The sequence below is a fragment of the Hyperolius riggenbachi genome, chromosome 1 (assembly GCF_040937935.1).
Source record: "Hyperolius riggenbachi isolate aHypRig1 chromosome 1, aHypRig1.pri, whole genome shotgun sequence".
NCBI classification, from domain to species: domain Eukaryota; kingdom Metazoa; phylum Chordata; class Amphibia; order Anura; family Hyperoliidae; genus Hyperolius; species Hyperolius riggenbachi.
Genome location: NC_090646.1, coordinates 193,597,048 through 193,611,030, shown reverse-complemented (window position 1 = coordinate 193,611,030; position 13,983 = coordinate 193,597,048). Strand labels below are relative to the sequence as shown.

Below are 13,983 nucleotides of genomic sequence, written 5' to 3'. Positions count from 1 at the left end.
AAGACTTTTTCGTCCGTGCTCTCGACTGCATGAGAAGGTATGTAGGTGTTCCTAATTTACTTTATAACCATTTCATTAATATTAACATAGGTTCTTTTTTTATTTTTTTTTAATACATTTCAAAACATTTGATCATTCTTTTTTATGATTAAGTGATGGTTAGAGGTCATTATAAATAGTCTTTATATAATTTTATGTAAAATAATTTTCATTATAACATGGTCTCTGCAGTACTAATAACAACTTTGTTCTTTATTTGCTGTGTTGCTAAAAGTAGAATTACAGTCAAATTTTCCCTCTGCTCCTATATATTTTCCCACATTATTATTTTAAAAAGTGTCCGATATGGTTTATAAAGGGGATCTTAACTTTACCATGGAGTCTTATCTCATGATTGTTTGAACAGTCATGGGTATGGGTATTAAAATAACAACATTGGTAAAAATTGTTATTGCTCATTAGTTACTATGGGCTGTTAAGCAACTTGTAAAAAACTTGATTGATTTCAGAGCATATAAGTTTTTGATTTTTGTTGAAATCTAAGCATCACACCATGTGGTTTAACCTCCCTTGATGACTTATGAATGTTAGTGCATATTCCCACTCATGATACCAGTACATCCCAGTACCAAGAATGCTTTACTGCAAGAAACATTTTATTATAGCATCTAGTAATTCATGCAACCTGTTGCAGTACTATTCTTATGGCCCATACTCACGGGCAGCAAAAGTTGCCTGTCGCCAGCACACGTGAGCGTGTGGGCGACAGGCCGGCGACAGCTTCTCGCCAGGTCCCTCCGCGTACACACGCGGAAGAGGGACCAGTGGCGTGACGGAAGCTGTCGCCGACGTTCCTCCTCCCCCCGCCGGAAGCTCCGCATTCTCAATGGAGGTTGCTGTCGCTAGTCCGCGTACTCACGCGGACTAGCGACAGTTGTGGCGGAGGTGCGGCGGCGACTGTCGCCAGGCGATTGAAACTTTCAATCGCCTGGCGACATCAGCAACGGGCGACAGTTCGGGGTGCACGCCCGTGCGATGGCCCATACTCACGGGCGACCTGTCGCCGCAACACGTGCGCGCCGCGTGTTGCGGCGACAATTGTAGCCCGTGAGAATGGGCCATTAGGGTCTCACTTTTCTCCTCTCCTCAAGACCTTTATTCAGAGTAAACACTAGACCATAACCCCATTCAAAGAACAGAGATGATGTTCAATGCCCTATAGCAACCATCTAAATTTATGTTTACTAACTGGAGACAGTTGAATCTTGATTGGTTTCTTTGTGTAAATGCACATTTCTTTTATTGTAATAAATAAGCTTTTACATTGTATAAGTCTAAGTAGGTCTCTATTATTCCTCAGTTGCCACAGCTGTACAGTTGATCATTTGCAATGAGATATTCACCCCATTCTGCATGTGTATACCAATGCTATGGAGCTACCATAGAAAACCTGTCACCCATTTGGCCCATAAAAAGTGACTATATGATGAAATGAATACACAACCAGAGGCCATCTTCCTTGAAGGCTCTATATCAAAATACTTGAGTAGTTCCAGGTTTTTAGGCTGCAGAACACTGGTGAAAAGAAAAGTGAAGTAAACTAGCACAAGTTAAGCTCTTAATCTCTCCTAGTGCTCAGCAAAGGCATGCATTTCACTGTTGTCCAGTAGGCAGACTTTACAGGTGGAAGGGATGGGACTATGATTGCCTCATGCAAATAACGTTAAAGGTAACCTTAAGTCTCCCCCAAAAAATGACTTTTACTCACCTGGGGCTTCCCTCAGCCCCCTGCAGCCGATTGGTGCCCTCACCGTGTCTCGGAGATCCTCCCGTCCTCGCCAGCGGCCACTTCCGGTTTCGCCGTCAGGACCCGACAGGCATGGGAACGCGAGTGATTCTTCGCATTCCAAGCCACAATATCGCCCCTTATGCTGCTCTTGCGGCCTCAATAGCAGCATAAGGGGCGATATTGTGGCTGGGAACGCGAAGAATCACTCGCGTTCCCACGCCTGTCGGGTCCTGATGGCGAAACCGGAAGTGGTCGCCGGCGAGGACGGGAGGATCTCCGAGACACGGCGAGGGCACCGATCGGCTGCAGGGGGCTGAGGGAAGCCCCAGGTGAGTAAAAGTCATTTTTTGGGGGAGACTTAAGGTTACCTTTAAGAGGTGGATATATTACTTCAAAAATTGTCTATAGTACTTAATGGAGACTATTTTTAGTATTATTTAGTGTTTATACAGCGCCGACTTATTCCTCAGTGATGTACAGAGCATATTGTCTTGCCAACAACTGTCCCACAATCTAATTCCTACCATAGTCATGTCCATTGCAGTCTAGGGCCAATTAACTTATCTGCATGTTTTCTGGGGATGTGGGGGAAAATGTAGTGCCCAGAGGAAACTCATGCAGACACAGGGTGAGCAAGCAAAGTCCGAGCAGATGTTGCCCTAGCGGGGATACAAACCGGGGACCCGGCACAGAGTGCTATCCACTATGCCAATGTGCTGGCTGAGCACAGATTTAACTGGAAAGACAGCTATGTACAGGTATGACATTTCCCTAGTGAAATTCTAGTCGGAAACCTTAAAAAAAAAGTTTTATGGCAGTTATAGATTCCTGAAAGTTAATGATGTCATAAAGAGGAAATTGCTAAAAATAAACTGGTTTTGACTATAAAAAATATTAAGAGTAATTTAGCCCCTATACTTGTTTAGAAGTGTAATAATCATTTAAGCGGGTGCAGTTTATTAAACAGGTTGATAGGTGTTATAGGATATGAAATCTCTCAAATCAACAACTTGCTGGCCAGAACTCCAAATGTATTTTGAATGTTTAGGTCACTGTTACATAAGGATAAATATTCTCTCAAAATATACATTTTTAGTTGAATTGTTCATTTATTGACTGCTTATATAACTTCTTAAAGTTTACTTACCGGTATATTGTTTTGAGCCTATTTGTGTGGTGTTACACAACGTTTTTCCCATATAAGCTTTGACTCGTCTCAGTTCAGTTTCCCAGCGATAGTGGAAGGGACACAAATTGTGACTGACTTTTTTACTCTATATAGCGCTAATAGTGCAGGAAAAGTATGTTCTAACACATCGTCAGGCTTTTTAACAAACAAAAGAGGAAAGAACATTAAGTACTTTTCGAGTTTCTTAACATCCATCCATTTATTGTCATTTTATAATTCACATAACCTCTTAGTTGACTGAACGTATCATTAACTCAAAGCACTGCGTGTTACAGCTTTTCATTATCACTAAAATTACATCCTTTTATTTGATTTCCTAGAACTGTAGCCATCTCTATGATTATGTTGGCAACAAGAGTATTATTTTTGAACCTAGACATTCCAAATCCTCTTTCAACCATGCATTAAAATATGTTTCAGGTACTTTTTAACCACTCCTAGACTCCAGGAACAGATAGAGTGATTGAACCAAATGGCTTTATATACCTGAGCATCCACTGAAGTGTTCACATAATGTTTTAGCATATTGCACTTAGATGAACTCCACGGGCTTCTTCCGTTTTTTTTTTTTTTTTGCTTCAGACCTTATTCTATTGAATGTTTATTTCGAAGATGTTGGGATACTGTAGTCTGCCAATGTATACATTTTGGTTTTTTTTAATATAGTCAATATACATACATTATTTTGAGGATAAAGATGATGGGTCTTATGCAAAAAAAGACTGGTAGTTTTGCTGTGGGCCAGTAGTACATAGCAATTTTAGAGGTTTTAACACCAGATGAGCACCGCCCATTACTCTATTAGTGTCATGCACAATACGGGGATAACGTGCTTTCCCATGTGGCACTAATAGAGTAGTGGGTGGTGCTCCACTGGCGTTAGAACTGGTAAAGTTGATGTTCACTGCCTGCGCATGGCAAAATTACCGGCCTTTTCTGCATCAGGTCCACAGTCACCAGAGAAATGACTATGACTTACCCTTCCTCATTGCCAGATGATGTTTTTTGGCATTCTTTTAGACTCTTCATTTACATCCTCCTGGTTGTAGAGGAGGCTCTATTATCATTCTATTCTTACATTTCTTGGACTGCAAGCCCAATAATCCCTACACAAAATAGTGTAGTTCTGTTGCAACTGAATGTTGATAAAATTTACTTTTCCATGTTAGTCTGAATTTTCTCCTAGGATAAAATTTTCATCTTTATTTAAAACAACTTTTCATCACTTTGCAATTGAAAAGGAACCAAACATTAGGTAAAAGGGTACAATCAAAACTTTTCTGAGCATTTTCTTGCTTACTGGTGGCTTGAAAGACATTTTATTGATAAGTTTAAAAGTACCACATAGGAGAAAACTCAGGTGAAAAAGTGAATTGCATATGGGCCAGGAAGTGAAATATCAGACATTTCCATGACTATTTTAGGTTTACATAAACATGTACTCTTACACACTCCAGTTCAAAAATGTATTCTAATTTGCCTTAAAAAGGAAAATATTTTATAATCACATAAAATCTGTGGATCAAAATGTTTTTGATTGGAAATATATGTAACTCCATACATTTTGTTCTTTTAGGAAAACATTAGATATTTATCCGAATACATAAAGTATACTCTAGATCCAGTTCTGGACAGTTTTTACTACACTAGGTTATGAAGAATTCAGCAACTTTAGAATTTTCCATATTTTCACCTTTCCACAATTTGAGGCGTGCCTTCAAGTTTTCTCAAAATCTCCCATATGGGCCATTTATGTTTTTGGGATTTTAAACCCTTTATCTCTACATAAGGGCAAATTAATGTTGTTCCATTAGATTTACTGATGTAATCTAGGCCCGATTAACTTAGCAGCCCTTTTCAGCATTATTTTCAGTTCTAGCACTGACTTTTTATGAAATTTTGCTACATTTCTAAAAGTCTACAGGAGATTGCTGTATTTTAATCTCACAACCCTAGGATTTGTCATTTCTACTTAGCACTTCTAAAAAGTTACTGTTATGGATTGTACCAACTGAAAACAAAAAGTTAAGTGTGTCAAATAAAGCTCATTAAAATCCTTGAAATGTATATAACTATTCTGGTGAGGATTGTTTTCTATCCAACAGAAGTTAAGATTTACTTTGAGGCTTCTTACACACTAAGACATTGCGTTAGGTGCTACGTTAAGGTTGCATAACGTGCACCTAACGCAACGCATGGTGGTGGTGGCAGAGGACGTTAGCAAAGAGCCGCGTTAAGCGGCTCTTTGATGTGTCCGTGATGTGTACTATAGTACGCATGCGCTGGTGGAGACCACGTGAGCGGAACACAGTGCAGTGAATATTCACAGTGCAGTGAATATTAATTAGCCATGGTGCTAATCACTGTGCCTGTGCAAGCAGGCTAACGCGGCAAAGCCGCTCTAACACCCTAGCATGCTGCACTTTAGATTGACGTGCAGCGTTACAATGTAACGCAACGTGGGCACTGTGAACAGCCCATTGCAGTTACATTGCTGTGCGCTGGGGAGCGTTACAGGTTGCACTAACGTGCGCCTGTAATGTCTCACTGTGAAAGCAGCCTAAAGCAAGATTGTCAGCCATAAAATCATTTACCCACTGCTCTATATATAGTCTACATGCATTCTGCATTGTAAGGATTCAAATGTAATAATAAATGTATCTGCTGTAATGAATCTTATCTCAGTCAGCCTGGCTCTATTCTGGTACATTGCCAAGGAGAGAGAAGCTTGTTATCTCCTCTCCAACATTCCTGCTCCTCACTGATTGGCTAAGGGCAGTTCAGTGTGACATGAGGCTGAGAAGGGAAATACACCTCACCCTTCTGTAGAAGCCGCTGAAATACTCTATGCTGTCCTCACATGTGTTTACAAAGCAAGGTAAATATGACAGTCATAAAACAGGAGTGGACCCACTTCTACCAACCACACACACGCCAAAGGGAGTCAGGAATCCAGAGAACTCATATGACTGCAAAAGGAAAAAGGGATTCCGCTACACCGATGGCTGGGTGGTGAAAAAAGTCTCCTTTTATTATCACATCAGTGGATACACAACATTAAAAAACTCACGCGTATCGGAGCTCATGGCTCCTTAATCATAGCGGAATCCCTTTTTCCTTTTGCATAAATATGACAGAGCAGTTCCTACAGAGCTCAGTGGGGAGGTGAGCTGGCAATGTATACACCATTTCAGGGAGGAGAAAAAAAAAAGAGTAAGGCTGCTCTCTCACCAGGACGTTGTGTTTAGGGGACTTAATAGGTTGCATAACGTGCCCCTAACGCAACGCCTGGTGGTGGTGGAGGAGGACGCTACCAAGAGCCGCGTTAAAAGCAGCTCTTGGTGCGCCTGTTCTGTCGGATAAGCTGCGGAGACCACGTGAGCGGAGCTCTCCGCATCACGTGGTCCCGCCAGCCAATCAGCGGCCGCTCCAGGAAGTAAACACTGCAAGTGCAGTGAATAATAAGTAGTCATGTGCCTGGCTACGTAGCGGACTCTCCCCGCCTCCTCTCCGCCCATAAAATAAAAAAAATTCACCCATACTTAGCATGTGCAAACAGTCTAACGCGGCTTAAGCCGCTAGAACGCACAGTATGCTGCACTTCAAAAGAACGTGCAGCATTACTGTGTTATGCAACGTGGACACTGTGAACAGCCCATTGATTTTTCATTGCTGTGCGGTGGGGTGCGTTACAGGCTGCTCTAACGTGCGCCTGTAATGTCCCACTGTGAAAGCAGCCTTAGGGAGGAAATAACATCAGAGATGGCTTCAGTCAAGAGGCAGTAAAGATGGGAAATGCCTTGAATTTTTGTTTTTATCTGCTATATAAAATTCACTAAAAGCAAAACATGGACAGTGCAATACACATGTTATGTAAGTAGAACAAGTAGTTATCTACTTATATATGTGTGTTTTTTTCCTGGGATAGTATGGCTGTCCCTGCTGCTTTAATGAAAACCTGTGGCAAATTTGACACAGTATTTGCTACTGTATTACACACATCGTTCTGGTACAGAAAGATTGTAGCCATGCTTCCAACTCCCCACTTTTACTATTCAATTTTTTTCCCCAAAAAAATGTTCTCATTCTCTTTCCTGAGTCAAGAACCCTGAAAATAATGAGGCTGGAAAATGCTTCTGTTCTTTGTTTTCCTGGGAGGTTTTGTTACAAACCGGATCATCTGTTTCAGTACTTCTGGGGCATTTATTTGGTAGGACAACCGTAACTTGGAAGCTTTGTGTTTTAGGGACTGCTAGGAAGACATCAAACATGAATGAGAGCCACTCACAGCTCCCAAACCGTTTAGCAGGTCAAGCTAAAGAGTAGAATAATATTTACTTTACATTTGTCTTGCAGCTGATTAGGCTTATGATATCTTTAGTATTGAATTGGTTTCTGTTTTGCTGCTATTTTCCATCCTAACCTAGTCAATCTTTCCACACAACACCGAGTCCGCTATTGACATGCTATCAAAGAAATGTATAAAGCTGCCTAATGACTCTTCATAAATAAGCCTGTCTTGCAGGAACCTTTAATACTTGTTCCCTGTGTGTTTTTTCACAATTAGAGGGATTAACTTTTTCATTTTCATTTGATGGCGTAAGTCATTTGTTCTTGCAAGTCACGAAATGCTGTTGTCGGGCACATATATAAAAAATCATTGGTTAGGTCTTGTAGGGGAAATAATGATCCATCCTGTGATCCTCAGCAGGCATGCAGATCAATATAATTATAAAGAAATGCCATGAATTACTGAGAAAACTGTATCAGCACATACTGCCACCTGAACAGAGGAGAACAGTAGGGACAAGCATTGCTTGCAGCATGCTGATGTACTTACACATCATGCTGGGAATTAGCTGCCAAACAGGGAAATAGTTGAAAGTTCCAGTTTTTCTCTTGTTACTAAAACCATCCTGAATTCTCAGAGGACCAGCTTTCCAGGCTTTTGAGTGCAATACAAAGGATGGCCAGTGTATAGTTAGAATGTATTTACTTGTGCTATAGTTTTCATATTATTATTACTAGTTTTCCATGGCATTGTGCGGAGTATCATACAAACATGGGTTGCTAGTACAAAAAGTAAGATACATAAATATGTCAATGAGAAATGCATACAATTATTCTGCACATTAAGGGGGAGGGGGGCAGCCCTGTACTTATCACTCCTACATTCTATACATTGTTTTATAAACTGCAGAGCATTAACATTTAGCACAAAGTGGGACTGCTGTTAATAGTCAGATGGAAGGAAAACTCCATTTCCTTCTTAATTCCTTGCAGAATAGGATAACTTTAGTTCAAAGTTTTTTTCTACTTTTTTACACTGTGTGCCAGGTCAAACTAAATCTATCCTGAAAATAAGCCCTAGCATGATTTTTCAGGATTTGTAAAGGACTTACGATGTGAAATATGAAAAATAAAGTTTGGTACCTCTCTAACACTGCTGTCCTCCTGTTAGACAGCCGCACCCGCTGTTTCACTTTCCATAGCTTTATTAGGTTAATCCAGGCTCCAGAGCAGACCCCGACCCTCCCCAGGGTGACCCTATCTGCTATACATAAGTATTGCCTTTTTAAATTTAGCTGCCGCATGACATCCGCAAGAGCGCTGGGAGACTGGGATCGATGATGTGGGGAAGATGGGGCTCTAAAGACCTGCGCAGCGGCACTAGCGGCTATGCGAACTGCGCAGGTGCTAAATTCAGTAGCGATCTTAGTGCGGCTGCACAGGTCTCTAGAGCCCCGTTTTCCCCGCATCATCGCTCCCAGCTTCCCAGCACTCTTGTTGATGTCATGCGGCAGCTAAATTTAAAACGGCAATCCTTTTCTATAGCAGATAGGGTGACCCTGGGGAGGGTCGGGGTCTGCTCCAGAGCCTGGATTAACCTAATAAAGCTATGTAAAGTGAAACAGAGGGAGCAGGCTGTCTAAGGATGCTCGAAAAAATATTCCTACTCCAAAAATAAGTCCTACTTTGGTCCAGCACCATTACTTTGAAGCCGTGGAGACTTCCAGTTCCAGATGCACATTGTATAAGTTGCTTAAACCCTCTGGCTCTGGGCCCTCTTTGCTGTTCCTACCACAAATGACCACTTAATGCTCAATCACTAAGATGTTTTTACCAATGTCTGAGCAACACATAAGGGTCCACAAAGTGCATAATTCATTAAGAAGTGTCAGTAATACTAGTTTACGAACATTTCACTTTGGGCAGCAGTGTTCCCCCCAGAGTTTTTTTTTCAGCGGGGTGGCATGAAAAAGTAGCCGGTTGGGGTTGGATTTCATAAGGGAGGGGGGGGGGGAGTATGAAAAATGGGCGTGGCCGTAGCATCACATGGATGGATAGAATGATAAATATGCAGAAACTGCATGATTCTATTTATTAGCATACCATTTTGCAATGCCAAATGCTGCAGCAATCAACCCCAAATTAACTAATGCAGCCATTATGACTATCAAATAATAAATACAGCAACAGTTACCTCCGACAAATGTCTAAGCCCCGGCACATGCATGTGAAATGACCAGCAGTACTCACACATACCACCCTTAACCACTTAAGGACTGCAGTCTTAAGACCCCTTAAGGACCAGACACTTATTATACATTCAGACCACTGCAGCTTTAACGGATTATTGCTCGGTCATACAACCTACCACCTAAATTAATTTTACTTCCTTTTCTTTTCACTAATACAGCTTTCTTTTGGTACTATCTGATTGCTGCTGTGATTTTTAGTTTTTATTATATTCATCAAAAAAGACATGCATTTTGTCAAAAAAAATGATTTTTTTTTTTACTTTCTCTGCTGACATTTTTCAAATAAAGTAACATTTCTATATACATTTTTGTCCAAATTTATTGTGCTACATGTCTTTGATTTTAAAAAAATCCAATAAGTGTATATTTATATGTTTGGGTAAAAGTTATAGCGTTTACAAACTATGGTGCAAAAAGTTAATTTTCCCATTTTGAAGCATCTCTGACTTTTCTGAGTACCTGTCATGTTCCATGAGGTGCTCAAATTCCAGGATAGTATAAATACCCCCAAATGACCCCATTTTGGAAAGAAGAAATCTCAAAGTATTCACTAAGAGGCATGGTGAGTTCATAGAAGATTTTATTTTTTTGTCACAAGTTAGAGGAAAATTACACTTTGTGACAAAAATAAAAAAGTTTCAATTTCTGCTAACTTGTGACAAAAAAAAAAATGAAATCTGCCACGGACTCACCATGCCCCTCTCTGAATACTTTGGGGTGTCTACTTTCCAAAATGGGGTCATTTGTGGGGTGTGTTTACTGTCCTGGCATTTTGGGGGGTGCTAGATTGTAAGCATCCCTGTAAGGCCTAAAGGTGCTCATAGGACTTTTGGCCCCTTAGCGCACCTAGGCTGCAAAAAAGTGTCATACATGTGGTATCGCCGTACTCAGGAGAAATAGTATAATGTGTTTTGGGGTGTATTTTTACACATACGCATGCTGGGTAGGAGAAATATCTCTGTAAATGAGATTTTTTTGATTTCCTAACACACAATTGTCCATTTACAGAGATATTTCTCCCACTCAGCATGGGTATGTGTAAAAATACACCCCAAAACACATTATACTACTTCTCCTGAATACGGCTGTACCACATGTGTGACACTCTATTGCTGCCTAGGTGCGCTAAGAGGCCCAAAGTCCTATGAGTACCTTTAGGATTTTACAGATTTTATTTTTTGTCACAAGTTAGTGGAAAATTACACTTTGTGAAAAAAAACACGAAAAATCAATTTCTGCTAACTTGTGACAAAAAATAAAATCTTCTATGAACTCACCATACTCCTAACAGAATACCTTGGGGTATCTTCTTTCTAAAATGGGGTCACTTGTGGGGTTCTTATACTGCCCTGGCATTTTAGGGGCCCAAAACCGTGAGGAGTGGTCTGAAAACCAAATGCCTCAAAATGACCGTTCAGGGGTATAAGCATCTGCAAATTTTGATGACTAGTGTTCTATAAGGGGCCAAATTTTGTGGAACCGGTCATAAGCAGGGTGGCCTCTTAGATGACAGGTTGTATTGGCACTGAAGTGCAGGAAGCGCAGGATGTTCTCAAATCGTGACCTTGACATGGTAGCAGAGAACATGGGCATGTGATGTATTGGGTGCGTAGACCAATAAGACCGCAATACATTATTTTTGACTAGACCCATGTTAAGGAGAAAGTCCCAAAAAATGTTACGTTTGGAAACTTGGAGTGGTTTCCACCGAAAAGGCTGGGCATGGTAGCTTCTTGGACTGGCGGTTGCGTATTGTGTGGCATAACAGTTGGTCTCAGCCACAATTAAGTCGTAGAGACCAGCAGTGATCAGAAAAAAAATTCTGTCACTGCGGTGGGGCGGGTGAGGGTTTGGCGGGGTGATCAGAAGCCCGCAGGGGGCAGATTAGGGCCTGATCTGATGGATAGGAGTTCTAGGGGGTGACAGGTGGTGACAGGAGGTGATTGATGGGTGTCTCAGGGGGTGATTAGAGGGAAGAATAGATCCAATCAATGCACTGGGGAGGTGATCAGAAGGGGGTCTGAGGGGGATCTGAGGGTTTGGCCAAGTAAACAGGAGTCCACACGGGGCAAATTAGACAAGACAAGACAAATAACATTTATATCGCGCTTTTCACCTGCGGACTCAAAGCGCGATCCCCGGCTGATTAGTCCCCCAGGTGCCGCCGCCGATCGACGTTAGGCGGCCCTGGGGGTGCCACTTTTTCACCACCAATTGGTAGTTGGCGGTCGGCAAGTGGTTAACACGTGCTTGTATAATGACCAGCAGTAGTGACATGAAACACCCTCAACACATGCTTGTATAATGACCAGCAGTAGTCAAAATGAAGCACCCTCAACACATGCTTGTATAATGACCAGCAGTAGTGACATGAAGCACCCTCAACAGTAGCTGCTATTGCTGGAGTAGCTGCTATTGTAACTCCTTATTGACACCAAAACTAATCTACTAATCTGTTGACTGGCAAGAAACTTTGACGCTCTACCAGTTTCTTTTAGAAACACCGCAGGAAGTTTGTGTTACACATAAAAGCTAATCAATCAATCTGAAATAATATTTGCCTTTAATGCTTCTAATTTAAATAACCAAATTGCATGCAATATGTTTTTATGGAGAAAAGCAACATCTCTTTGTTTGTTTTTATCATTTGTTTACCCTTTTTTTAAGTGGCATTGGGGCAAGTAAGTGAACTGTGTTAGGATTATAAACAATGAATGCTGACACATGTATGCCATTAGCAGCTTCAGGGCACTGCTTTTGATCTCAGTCGGCAGAACTCATGCTGTAAATTCTTGGAATGCTTGGATCTCTCTCTCTCTCTGCTAGCAGAAAATACAGGAACTGAAAGTAGAAGTCATCTGTTGTTGTCTCACACTGCCCCCTAGTGGCATGGAGCACTTGCAAGCCTCTAAATAAATTGGCTGCTATAGATTTAAGGGCAGAAAAATCCCTGAAAATGAATTGTTAGTATCTTCATCATCATCTGTTTCAAATGCTGAAAAGATATGCGACGTGTGTCAGATTATACTAGCGTAGAGACAAAAAACAGTAAGTGCAGAATGTAGTGTTGTTTCCTCTTCTTGTAATTTTGATATATATACTTGATATACATTTTCAGTATGTTTGGAGGTGCATCATTCTGCACCAGCCATGGCAGAGATGGAAAGGACAGGAAAGGAGCGGATAATGTGCAATGTAGATCCCAGGATTGTACTGTAATGTTACTCAGTGTTTCATTTCCATTTGTAAGTCTAGCTGCACAATGGCAGTACAGCAATACCTGTGTCTGCTGCCACAGCAGCTTCTGTAATAACTGTTCAGATCTCAAGACCGTATTTGAATCTCAACTGTATTTGAATGAAAATTCATTGCTATTATATGGTGTGGCCAGATTGCTGTAAACAGGGCTAAGCTGTACGGGTTGATAGAACAAATTGTAATCACGTTCCCAAACATCAAATAGCTCCATGTCTGTTAGAGGAGAGGCAAGGATAAACAAAGGAGTACCACATGTATTGTGTGAAACTGAAAGGTTCAGCAAATCTAACACAGGCTGATCTAGGAAGAGATGAAATAATTAATTCCTGAAGGAATTCACATTTAGCAATGTGTAACCTCCTGTTTTCGATCACTGTAGCAATGATTTTTGCAAGTTTCATTTGCAGAGCTAGTGTCAATGAATCATGGTATAGCTGGCAAAGCACTTTCCTTTGGAACATGGTAGTTATGTGATTCATGTAAGACCACCAGTTCAAATTCCTGCAATATCTACTAACTCAGACCTCATGAATTATCTGGTAGTCTCCAGTTATCAACAGTAGGCACTGGGATGTTGCACAGCTTTCATGGGCGTCCGCAGAAAATTTTCCAGGCGGGGGGGCAAAGGGGGGGGGGGGGGGAGAAGTGGTGCAGCACAAATAGCGCGCCGAAAATTGGGGTTACATTGTGCAGCGCGTGAAAAATGGATGTGGTCGTGGACCAGAATGTGGGTGTGGTCACGGGTTGAGACAAATTTACACGAACTTAGCAGTGGTGGGATATTAGATTAGGACAGTGGTGCCAAACCTTTTAGAGGCTGGGTGCCCAAAATGCAACCCAAAAGTCACTTATCTATCGCAAAGTGGCAACAGCAATTTAAACTAAATACAAACGTTTTAACTCATACATGAAAATTATGTAAAAATCCAAGTTGAAAATAAACTGTGAAGATAAACAATTTCATACATCTTACTCCTGAAAAATGTATTCATTTTTTTAGAACCTCCCAGTTTTATTTTCTGTTTTAAAAAGCTAAAAAAGTAGGTTTAATGCTATTGTCTCATATGATGATGATTCAGCTTTTCCCATAGTCTTGCAGTTAGCAATCATGTGACCCCCAACAAGACAAATTCAGCAATCATGAGGCCCCCAACATGACAAATTCAGCAATCATGAGGCCCCCAACAAGACAAATCCAGCAATCA

The 13,983-nt window shown here is 41.1% G+C and overlaps 1 protein-coding gene across 5 annotated transcripts in view; it reads left to right on the top strand.

The window, feature by feature from the left end:
• Nucleotides 1-13,983, top strand: part of INPP4B (inositol polyphosphate-4-phosphatase type II B) — a 668,171-nt gene that overhangs the window by 546,296 nt on the left and 107,892 nt on the right. For all 5 annotated transcript variants that reach the window (XM_068279481.1, XM_068279471.1, XM_068279463.1 and 2 more), the window contains exon 20: nucleotides 1-37. This exon is cut by the window's left edge and continues 118 nt beyond it. In XM_068279481.1, the coding sequence (XP_068135582.1) occupies nucleotides 1-37 (37 nt within the window). The remainder of the gene's footprint in view (nucleotides 38-13,983) is intronic.